Source organism: Elephantulus edwardii, unplaced genomic scaffold (assembly GCF_000299155.1).
Source record: "Elephantulus edwardii isolate Elephantulus edwardi_28Jun2011 unplaced genomic scaffold, EleEdw1.0 scaffold00011, whole genome shotgun sequence".
NCBI classification, from domain to species: domain Eukaryota; kingdom Metazoa; phylum Chordata; class Mammalia; order Macroscelidea; family Macroscelididae; genus Elephantulus; species Elephantulus edwardii.
In genome coordinates this window covers 24587197-24599069 of record NW_006399761.1, presented here as the reverse complement: position 1 = coordinate 24599069, position 11873 = coordinate 24587197, and the positions used below count along the sequence as shown (strand labels likewise).

At 42.3% G+C, this 11873-nt stretch overlaps 1 protein-coding gene across 1 annotated transcript in view; it reads right to left on the bottom strand.

The window, feature by feature from the left end:
• Window positions 1-9147: 9147 nt before the first annotated feature.
• The window catches only part of CCT4 (chaperonin containing TCP1, subunit 4 (delta)), an 18534-nt gene continuing 15808 nt past the window's right edge, over window positions 9148-11873 (bottom strand). Inside the window, exons 8-10 of the mRNA XM_006881031.1 lie at window positions 11779-11870; window positions 10444-10678; window positions 9148-9276 (exon numbers count right to left, since the gene is read on the bottom strand). Coding sequence (XP_006881093.1) covers window positions 9148-9276; window positions 10444-10678; window positions 11779-11870 — 456 coding nt within the window. The remainder of the gene's footprint in view (window positions 9277-10443; window positions 10679-11778; window positions 11871-11873) is intronic.

Below are 11873 nucleotides of genomic sequence, written 5' to 3'. Positions count from 1 at the left end.
TCCAGCGGAAATGTTACCATTATTTCTTCTCCTCCCCTGTCTTCCCTCACTACCTGACGGGATTCTCTAGACTATTTGCTCAATAAATCACCTGCACAGGAGGAAAAAAAAATCTGTATGGAGAAACTGAAAACCCACTGCCATGAAACTGATCCCACCTCATAGCAACTTCTTGACAAGGTAGGAGTTACAAAGCTGTGGGCCTTCAGCAGGTGGCCTAATGGCAAGAAGCTGTACTGCATTCCCAAAGGCACACGGTTCTAGTCCACCAGCTGATCCTCCAGAGAAAAATGGGTAATCTCCTTCTCTGTGATTAACTGCCTCTGAATACCTGCAAGAGGGTGAGCTATGGATCAGTTCTGACTCGATGGTACATAACAACAACCCTTCAGCAAGCTACATCATCTTTTCCCTTTGGAGTGCCTGGTGGGTTCAAACTGCAACCTTTCTGTTGGCAGCCAAGTACTCTTACCATGGTACCACCAAGACTCCTTTCAGGGAAACATAGCTACTTTATAAATAAAGATGCTGAACAACTTTGGAATGATACTGGAACTTACAACCTTATTGTTTCAATGAAGGATCAAGAATATTTTAATATTTTTTTTAATTTTTGCTTTAGAATTAAGTCCATTTCCTCTTAAACTCAGGGAAGATTTGGTTTCTTATTTTCAGAGCCCAGTGTCCTAGGTTGTTACATCTTACGTACCAGAGCATTGATATCTCAGGCTTATCAGAAATTCTAATTTTGTTGGCAAACTGACTGTTACTGGCCTCCCACAATACTGGGGGATATTTTCTTCTAAATTTTTTAAATTTTATTTTTAGTGTGTGTGTGTGTGTGTGTGTGTGTGTGTGTGTGTGTACCATCAAATCAGATTTGACTGGTACAGGAGGAGATTGTTCCTCCTTCTCCAGCAAAGCATCTGGTGGATTTGAACTGCTAACCTCTCAGATTGCAGTACAGCTTCTTGCCACTAGGCCACCAGAGCTTGCTCCACAATACTGTTAATACTTAAGATGCTTTGTTGTTTGAATATATTCTTTTAATAAAGGGGAAAGTCAGAAGCTTCATGTATAAATTATTGATGACTTTTTAAATCTTTTTCCACTTTTAAAATTCATTTTTATGAAAGTTTACAGAGACTTAGGGTTTCCAGTCATTCATTGTTGCACTTTTCTCCCTGTCCACTCCTCCCCCCATTCACTCTTCTCCTTGAAAAGTAAAACTCTTTCATTGTTATGCAATCCCTCCCCCCAAGTCCACTCTACTGCACAGCCTTCATTCTGGACTTCTGTCATGACAGTACTATCCAATCACATATCCCTTTTCAACAGTTTTCTTCCTCATCTGTTTCAATGCAGTATACATCATTCCTCCCCTCCTTCTGTGTCTTTCCTCAATCCTGATGTCAGTCCTGTTTTACAACAGTGGCCCTATGCAATATTTGTCCCTTTTTGACTGAGATATTTCATTCAGCATAATGTTCTCCAGGGTCATCCATTTTGCATAATATTTCATGAGTTCCTTGTTTTTCATATTGACTTTTGTCCTGTCTCTAAGCTGGGCACAGGAACAGTCATGAGCAGACCTGGCTTCTGGAAAGGGATTCCATACATTTGCTAACAATCTTATATAGAGGGAGATTTGGACCCCAACACTTTCCTTCTTTGCCTTCTTTTTGGGTGGGGGTGACAGAGGGGACAGGGTGTGGCTCAGCCGGTCATGGCAAGGTGGCCAGGGCATTGCTCAGCTCCTCTGGATTCCTCCTGGCACTTGCTTCCTCATCCTTTTCTTGACGGACCTGAGCAGCTAGCTCCATGGTTGGTGACTTGGAGAGTGTAAAGTCGTAGACCTGGATCACACGGGCAGGAATCCAGGTATTTGGCAAGGCAGCCGTGGTAGTGGAGATGTAGTGGCTTGCTTGTTTTTGGTCACTCTGTGGCCTTGCTTAAGGCCCACAGTGGTGACTGTGGCTGAAAGGCAGCCGCAGCCTTGCTTCTTTGAAGTGCCTTATGACAACTTGTCTGATGAATTGAGACCATCTTCTCTACTGTGTATTGAAACCCACTGGTAGGATACTAGCAAGAGCCACGAGGCATACAGGTGAGACAAGAAAGGAGACGCCCAGGAGTGGTAACCTGGGGTTCACATAAGATCTGGAGGCATGAGTAGAGTGCTGCCTTTCAATGTGAGGCGGCTGTAGGCCCCCTGGGCCCCATATCCCTGTGTCAGCACTGTTCCTGGGAACAATGGACACACCAATCAACATTAGCAACATGAGACGTGTCTGGTACTGACAGGAACTAAGCGTTGCTGAGTCAGTGAAAACGAGGCCTCTCAGCTCTTTGGGGCCAGGGCTCCAATGCAGTTGTGCCACCAGATGTAGGAAGGGTAGTGACTTGCACAGAATCTGCTCTTCTCATGCTTTGATGGAACTTTCTAGGACTAAGTGAAACCTGGAGGTTCTTGGACAAGAACTTTGAGGGGCAGGAAGCCTAGAAAAGGACATACACATGACCTTCAGCCGAAGATCAGAGGGATAAGCAACCCATTGACACTGGAAGGTTGTCTGCTGGGTTCCAGCAGGAGAGTTCAGCGGGGAAGGGGACAGATCACCTTTGTAAGCCATGACTTTATCCTACTGGCATCAAAAGGTTGTTTTGTACCTATGACCAGGAGAGAATGAAACAGATGGATGGGACCTTCTAAGAATCAAATCTGTATGCACATCAAAAAACTTCTTCAACAGGGTAAGAAGGAAAGCCACAGACTGGAGGGGGAGGGGAGGGATTTGGCAATGGCATTATCTGATAAGAGACTTAAATTGAAAGTTTATAGAATCCTTATTAAGGGAGCTCTGGTGGCCTAGTGGCAAGACGCTGCACTGCAATCCCGGAGGTACACGGTTTGAATCCACCAGATGCTCTGCTGGAGAAGGAGGGGGCAATCTCCTCCTGTACCAGTCAGATCTGATTTGACGGTACACGTAAAAATAATACAATAAAAAAATTTTTTTAAAAAAAGGAAAGTTTATAGAATCCTCAATAAGGAAAAGGTAAACAATCCAATCACAAAATAGGCCCAGCATAGGAATAACCATTTCACTAACGAAGACATTCAGATGGCAAACAAACACACGAAAAAATGTTCAAAATCCTTAGCTATCAGAGAGATACAAATCTAAACAACTATAAAAGATCATATCACCCCAGCAACAACAGCAGAGTTCAACAGGGCAACAAACAAAAATGCTGGTGAGGTTGTGGAGAGGTTGGAACCCTTATTCACTGCTGGTGGGAGTGTAGGATGGTGCAACACCTATGGAAGGCAATCTAGTGCTTTCTTGAAAATCTGGACATAGAAATACCATTTGTACTAGCAATTCATCTACTGGGAATACACCCTAAAGAAACCAGAGACACGAGTCAAACAGATATATGCACATCCATGTTTACTGCTGCCATTATTCATAATAGCAAAGAGATGGAAGCAACTCAAGTGGCCATCAACAAATGGATAGAAAAACTATGGTGTATTCATTCACACAATAGAATACTATGCAGCACTGAAATACAATGAACTTGTAAAATATTATACAACATGGGGAAAGCCTGGAGGATGTTATGCTGAGTCAAATATTACAGTCACTAAAGGACAAATACTGTCTAACACCCCTGTTAAAAATAGGACCAACATTGGGGAGGGTTGGAGAGAGAATGAAAGCAGAAAGGTAATGAACACTGCATTGGAACAGATGAGGGAAAGAACTGTTTAAAAGGAGCAGAGAGATGAGTTGGGTTTTGTATGTAACAGTGGCTTGCTCACTGCTATCTGTTCAAAGTCAGTCCTTGACACATAACACGTACACAAGGAATATCTGGTTGTGCATTTTATGTATGACAACAATCTGGAACAAGGGGTGCATGGCTAGTGGACTGGGAGTAGAGAAGAAAGAAAATGTGTAACAATGATCAAAATAAAGTATTTTTGAAAAAGGTTTTGTGGAAGGGGGGGAAAGAAAAAAAAAAAGAAAAAGGTTTTGTGATCGGATTTCCATCTGTAATTGATAAAATGGTACCGGGAGAAGCCTTGGCCCTGGCTGTGGTGGTAAGGCGGGCTGTGTCCTGAGTCTTCCTAACCCTGCACTGGTGGACTAGCAGTGTCACCAGCACCTGGAAAGTCATGCAGCCAGCCAGCATCTCAGGCCTGTTGAACCAGCCTGCATGCTGATTCCCCAGGTGATTCACAGGGGTGGTGGTGAACAGTCAAGTCAGGACTAAGCCACAGCTGGCCCTCAGGTGGGTGTTCAGAGACAGTCAATCACACAGATGGAGATTGCTCATCCTTCTCCCATGGAGCAGCTGGTAGATTTGAACTGTGTGCCTTTGGGATTGCAGCAAAGGCTCTTACCACTAGGCCATCAGAGCTCCACATGCTTTGGAATATCATTGATCTAGAGTTGGTGACTAAAAGCAGTAAATGCAAAGTAGGAGTGTGGTCATTTGCTTCTGTGGTAGATAATATATAGCAGGACATAGCTAACAGAACAGGGTATGTGGAGGCTTTAAACGGAAGATGCTTGCAATTTCAGTCTAACAAGTGCACTGAGCTGTTAGGTGAAAGGATTTGGCTCCAACAGAGACACCATGTACACAGAACCAGACTCCTTGTACAAAGCCAGACCCCGTGGACACAGAATCAGACCCAGCCCAAACCTGGCCACATTTAACCATCACAACTTCCCTGTGAGAACGTGAGATAATTAAATAAAAACCAAATCACTAAAATGTAAATGTGATTCCTTGTTATTGTTATGTGCCATTGAATCACTTGCTATGTACAACAGCCCTAAACCCTGCTTTATCCTGTGCCAATTGCACTGCCTCTGACACACCCATCCCAATTACCCCAGTCACTGAATCAATCCACCTCATAGAGGGTCTTCCCCTCTTGCGCCGTCCCTCCACCCTCCCAAGCATGATGTCCCTCTCCAAGGACTGGTCCCTCCTTACAAGATGTCCTAAGTTTGTCAGACGAAGCCCCAGAATCCTTGCCTCCAAGGAGCAGCCTGGTTTAACCCTCTCCAAGATGTTTGTTTTCTTGGCAGTCCATGGTACATTTCAATACTCTTCTCCAGCACACAGCTCAAAGGCATCAATTCTCCTTCTATCCTACCTGGTCACTGTCCAACTCTCTGATGCATAACATGTGATTGCAAAAACCATAGCCTGTATCAGATGCACCTTAGTCTCCAGAGTGACACCATTGCTCCTCAGTACCCTGGAGAGGTCCCTAACAGCAAACTTTCCCATGGCAATGTTTTTTTATTTCCTGGCTACTGGTGCCAAGAGTGTTGACTATGGAGCCAAGCAAACTAAAGCTGTGAACAATCTCAATCTCTTCACCATCCATCCTGATGCTGCCAATTGGTCCAGTGGTGAGAATCTTTGTCTTCTTGACATTGAGCCTCAATCCATATTGGAGGCTGCAGTTCTTGACCCTCTGCAGCTGGTGCTTCAGGTCTTCCTCAGTTTCAGCAAGCAGGGTTGTATCATCTGCATAACGCAGATTGTTAATAGATCTTCCACCAATCCTGATGCCACATTTCTCCTCATAGAGCTCAGCCTCTCGGATAATCTATTCTGCATACAGGTTGAAAAGGTATAGAGACAGGACACATCCCCGGTGTACACCTTTCCCAATTTTGAATGATGCAGTGTTTCCCTGCTCTGTCTGATGACTGCCTCTTGGTCCAAGTATAGATTTCGCATTAGAACGATCAAGTGTTCTGGGATTCCCATTCTCAGAGTCAGCCATAGTTTGTTATGACCCACACAAACTTTTGCATAATCAATGAAACACAGATAGACATTCCTCTGGTATTCCCTGCTTTCAGCTAAGATCCATCTAACATCAGCTACAATATCCCTAGTACCGCGACCCCTTCTAAACCCAGCCTGGACTTCTGGCAGTTCTCTGATGTGCCGTTCCAGTCATTTTTGGATAATCTTCAGTAGAATCTTGCTTGCATGTGAAATCAATGATACTGTTCTATAGTTTCCACACACTGTTGGGTCACCCTTCTTTGGAATAGGAACAAATATAGATGTCTTCCAGTCAGTTGGCCAAGTGGTTGTTCTCCAGATTTCTTGGCACAACTTGGTGAGCACGTCCAGGGCAACATCTGTTAGCTGAAATATGTCAATTGGTATACCATCTATTCCTGGGACCTTCCTTAGAGATGCTAAATATCCCTTTCCAGGTTTATAGTATTATAATACAGGATGTTCTGACATGCACAAGTTGCTCTGTAATATTAAAATCACTTGGGGTACTGGCTGTTGCAAAGTTTATAAGGAATGTCCTTGGTTCAATGTCAAGTTGCTAGTATACTGTCAGAGCATTCCCTAACACTGCTCCCAGGTCAAGGCAGATCAGGCCTGTCCTAGGAGGGCCCTCTGGGTTTCTGGTCTGTTGTGTGACTCAACAGGCTATTTTACAAATGCCCGGATTGGCATAGCCATTCTCAAAAAAAAAATGTTTACGATACACTTCTCACCATGAACGCTGTGCACACACCTGTCTTTTTACTATTAGCCCAAAGGCAAATTATGAGTCAAAAGATTTACAAGATTTAAAGACTTGTCACATTCAGAAAGGCTACCACTTTACACATTAACCAATTTTCCCTGCCTACATTGTTCTGTGAATTTTACTCTTATTTGTCATGCGAAAGGATAGAAATATCCTTTAAATGGCATTTGGTTAGCAGTGGAGTAGCTTTTTTTTTTAAACGGCACCTTCATGTTATTTACTTGTGCTTATTGGTTCTGATGTGGGAGCTTTCTATTATCACCCAAAGCAACTCTGACCCAAGGATTAGAACTTCACCCTAACCTGTGCCAGCCTCCTAATCCATCCTTGACAGGCCCAAACCCATTCTGTTGACTCCTGTGTTTCCTTCTTTAAAATCAATTTTGTCCTTTTCCAATCTTTTAAGTAATTTTTCTTTATTAAAATCCTGATCAGTCAAGTTAGCTATAGATTCTAAAAGCATTTTTAATTGCTTTCAATCTAGTATGTCCTTAACCTAATTAAGGGTATCAAAAGTACAAAACAGACCACTATTCTATGCCATCAAGTCTCCTGTGACTCATAGCAATCCTATGCACAATAACTCTGAATCCTATCCTATTCTGAGCCAGTCAGTCTCTAAAACACATATCTCTATTACTTCACAAGTTCATCCAGGGTCTTCCTCTCTTGAGCTGTCCCTTGACACTTCCAAGCTTATGTCCTTCTCCAAGGACTGGTACCCTCCGGTCACGTGCCCAAAACAGGAAACAGAGCTTAAAAATTCTTGTCTCCAGAGTAACTTTGCTTCAACCTCTCCATGACATGTTTGTTCTCTGGGCAGTCCTTGGTATGTTCAGTAGTTCTAGAGCACATTTCAAAGACATCAATTTGTCACCCTTATTGTCCAGCTGATGCAAAGCAAATAATTGCAAAGACCATAGCCTGGATCAGGTGCACCTTAGTCTCTAGACTGACATCTTTTCTCTTCAGCACCCTGGAGAGGTCCCTGATTTACTGGCTGCTGGAGCCAAGACCATAGAGATGTTTTACAACTTTTCAAACAGTATATACTTTTGGTAGTTTTCAATTAATAAGGATTTAGGATTTATCTGGGTATTGAAGAATGCTCTAGAGAATAGGATCTCTGAATGGTACAACAGACTACTTAATAATTGCAGAGGAGGAAATGTACATAATATACATTAATATGTTAACCCAAAACTAAAATCTTAGAAGTGGAATGACTCACTGTGCTCTCTGCTGTCCTACAACACAACAGAGTATACAGTATCCCCCTAGGAAATGTTCTTCCTTCAAACCTCTTTAGAGCTAACTTTGATTTATAGGAAACAGAACACAAAGACCAAGTTAACCAAAATCCATCTGAGATGGCTAACTTGGCTCTGATAACCACCTAGTAGTTCCACAGCAATGAGCAGCAAATATATCCAACAGAACACTTCAGATGAACTTTCTACAACTGAAGTCTTATTGACTGGTGAGGTTTTCTGAAGCTCAGGCCTAGAGGTCCCTCGTAACACAAATGGTTAAATGCTTACCACAAACCATAAAGGTTGGCAGTTCCAAACCAGCCAGCTGTCTAGGAACAGATCTTGTCATCTCCTTTAAAAAAAGGTTCACATTTTGGTGTATCAAACAGGACTAGCAGTCAGGGTGTCCAGCCTGACTCAATGTGACCCTATGTATCCTCTGGGGAAGGTTCAAGCATACCATATCGTTTCAGACAGAATAGAAAGGAAGGCCTGGTTACCCTACTTCTCAATCAGCTGAGGCCCATGTTATGGATCACACAGTGGCCTGATCCCCACAGTGCATGGACGTGCTGTCAATCAGGTGGGTAAATCAGTGGCTACAAATCAAGTGTCACAACAAAGAACATTATGCACAGCAAGATGATGGTGCTTAGACCAGAGTAGCAGCAATGAAGATGTTTAAATCTACTGGAATAAGACTTACTATAAAGCCTCGGTGTGAAAAGGATTAGCTATGTATGTACATTTTATTTGTAGAAGATACCCCATTCTTGAGGAAAAGGCACTAGGACGACAGCTTGTTTAAGCTTTCATTATTTTATTTTGTACTTTTTTTTGTATAGCTAACCTGTCAAACAGTGTATAATTTTGGTAGTTTCCAATTAATAAAAATTTATCAGGGTGTTGAGCAATGAGGTGGTTTTCCGGCAAATACCCTTATTTTGAGAAATTAAAACAGATATATGCCTATGTAACATAAAAAAAGGAGGTTAAGTCCTCAGAATTAATCCAGCAGAAAATGAATATGCAAAGTGTTTCCTGCTTGGCTGGGGAGGGTAAAGAGAACTGTAAATAAAAATTAAGTCTATTAGAGAAGTGGGAGTAAATCAAGTTGGCTGTTGTTTGTTTTTGGGGTTTTTTTTAAACCAAACATTTAATGTTTTCATTAATCGTGCCAGTTACTTTCAACCAAATGTCCAAGACTAAGAGTTCACAGGGCAAACAATCTTCCAAACGGGGAACATCCAGTCCCGCTGCACTACTCATGGTCATCATAAGCCAGTGTTAGCCAGATTACCGAGTGTTCACCACGTCATCGATCTTCAAAATGCTCCGGACGGTTTCAGTTGCAAGAGTCAGAGCGCTGAGTGAAACCAACAGGGGCTGGACAACCAACTCTTCCAAAATGTTGGAGATTCCGCCCTGGAAGTCACACAAAATGCTTTACTGTGTCTGCAGGACCAGCCATTGTGCAATCACCAGTGCTCCTTCTCATGATTAGTTCAAACCAAGATTTCCCTAGCTGCTTTAGAAGATACTCGACTAAGCGCTTCTCCACATTACCTGTGGGCTGTGGTTCAAATAAAATTTGGAAACTGATCTTAATCCAAAATGCAATCAGATACATGACCGAAGAAGTTAATAGCTACAGTTGGTTTTTAACTCACCAGCTTCTCCCATGTGATTTACAGGTTTTGAAAACCTTCTAGGCGGCCAGCTACGAGTCAATTATGACTGGCAAACAATGAGCTGGGGTGGGGGGGAACCCCAACCAACCCAGTAACTTCTGAAGATGACCATCTAAATCCAATCTATTCTCCCTGTTTTAATTAAAAACAACAACAACAATGGCCTGGTCTTAGTCCCTTTTCTCCCAAGATGATGGCAGAGAGCAGTTCACAGTCTCAGTGCTTCCAGACTTCCCTCTTCAAAGTACTTTGCCTGAGACGCCTTAGTTCCCACCAGGAGGAGTGAAGATGACTGTCTTAACAAAAAAGGGTCTTGTTTCTGCACTGCCAATGAAGTCCCCTACATCACTAACTAAAAACCTCTGCTCTACACAAGCTCAGTAACATCTCGGTCTCTTACCCAGAGTAACTTCTGCCTCATCTGAAATGTCCTCAGCCCTAAAAGCCCATGTTCCACCATCATAAAACATTCCCAAACCACAAAGGATCTCAGAACAGTCATTCTGGTTTTTCACCCCCCCCCCCCTCCAATAATAAAGTGTTTCTTCAACTGGTTTTTTGAAAAAGATTAGTACTGTCTACGGTGTAATCCCACAAAACTATCCTAAGCTACAAGACACCAAATTTAAACACACAGAACAGACTATGTGCTGGGCACAATTCCAATAGCTTTCCAATTACTAGCACATTTAGGCACAACAAGCCCATAAGAGCAGGAAAGGACTCTTGTCATTTTTACAAGTAACAAAATCACAGATTACTTAAACTTTTCTTTTTTCATCCTATGGCTTAGGTTTAAATTCAAGCTAATTACAAGTCTAATTACAGACATGACAACTATGACTGAGTGAGTCAACATTGGTTAATCATGTTCTGCAGTAATTACAGATGAACCCATCACCTTTCGGACATTAATGCCTGCGGTTTTTTCTCCTTGAGCATGCCGGTTCCTCAGCTCAGTTACTGTAGAAATGGGATTCAGGCCTGCATTTTCAGCCAGTGTGGAAGGAATGACTTCCATAGCATCGGCAAAAGCACGGACACAGTAGGATTCCATGCCGCTCAGAGTCCGAGAGTATTCAGTTAATCGCAGGGCCAACTCGATTTCTGGAGCGCCACCACCTGCAATAAGGGCTCTGAAACACACAAACACAGTTTGCCCTTTTTATCCAGCAGATATCCACACTTAAGAGAGATTTCTCTCTCTCAATGCTGCTGTTAGAATCAACTCACAGCTAATCCTCCATTTAGTTTTCAGAGGCTATAAACCCCACAGGAGGTGACTGCCAATCTTCTCTCAGGGAACAGCTGGTGGGTTTGAACTGCCTGTCTTTGGGTTGACAGCACAATTCCTTACCCACTTCTCAGATGGTGTCAAGTCAAGTATGACTTATGCAGACCCTGTGACAACAGATCTGAATCCTCTCCTGCACTCATCATCTCACAGACTGGAGTCCATTGCTGCAGTCTCTGTGTCAATCCATCTTTTCGAGAGGTTTTGTCTTTTTTTGCCATCCCTCCACCTTTCCAAGCATGCTATTCCTTTCTAAGAAACAGTCTCTCCTAGCAACATGCCCCAAATATATGAGACGAATACGCACATATTATCACCAGATTGCTAATGTTCACTTAACAGTAAAATAATTAAAATTTAAGAGCAGCTGAACAGCAAAAAGAATTTTTTCAGCCTAGTGCTGACATAATAATTTTGTATATCAGAGATGCTTTGAAGCTTACACTTCAGGTGACCGGAAATTTTCAAACATTTTAAAAAATAACACGTTGGGGATATATACAGCAAAACATATCCCAATTCAACAATTTATTTATACAGATTTTATTAAGTTATACAATTCATTCTTGCTGTCCTTTTCCAATATTTTTCATTGTCTGCATAAACTCCCTTCTTTCTAACCTTTCAGTAACTTTTTGAGTTTGTTATCAATTTGATCCCAAAGAGATAATTCTTTAAAAAAGCAAAAGGAAGACATTCTTACTAATTAAGTTAAACTACTACTTGATGATTTCCAGGGACAGTTTTAAGAGTTAAACCATTATTTCAAGGTAATCTGGGAAGTTCATCTAGCCTCAATGGTTCCACTGATCAGGATTCCATGAAAATCTGCTCAGTATCCTCCATCCCAACTCTCTGCCTAGGATTCTAGTACAGAATCTTTTGTTTAGAACATTAAAGAGTAAGGAAATTTCCCTCACAGGCATGTGAGGATGTAATTACCTCTTTTTCACCAAACAGCGCAGAACACACAGGGCATCGTGGATGGAGCGTTCAGCTTCTTCAATCACCAATTTGTTAGAACCACGGACAACAAT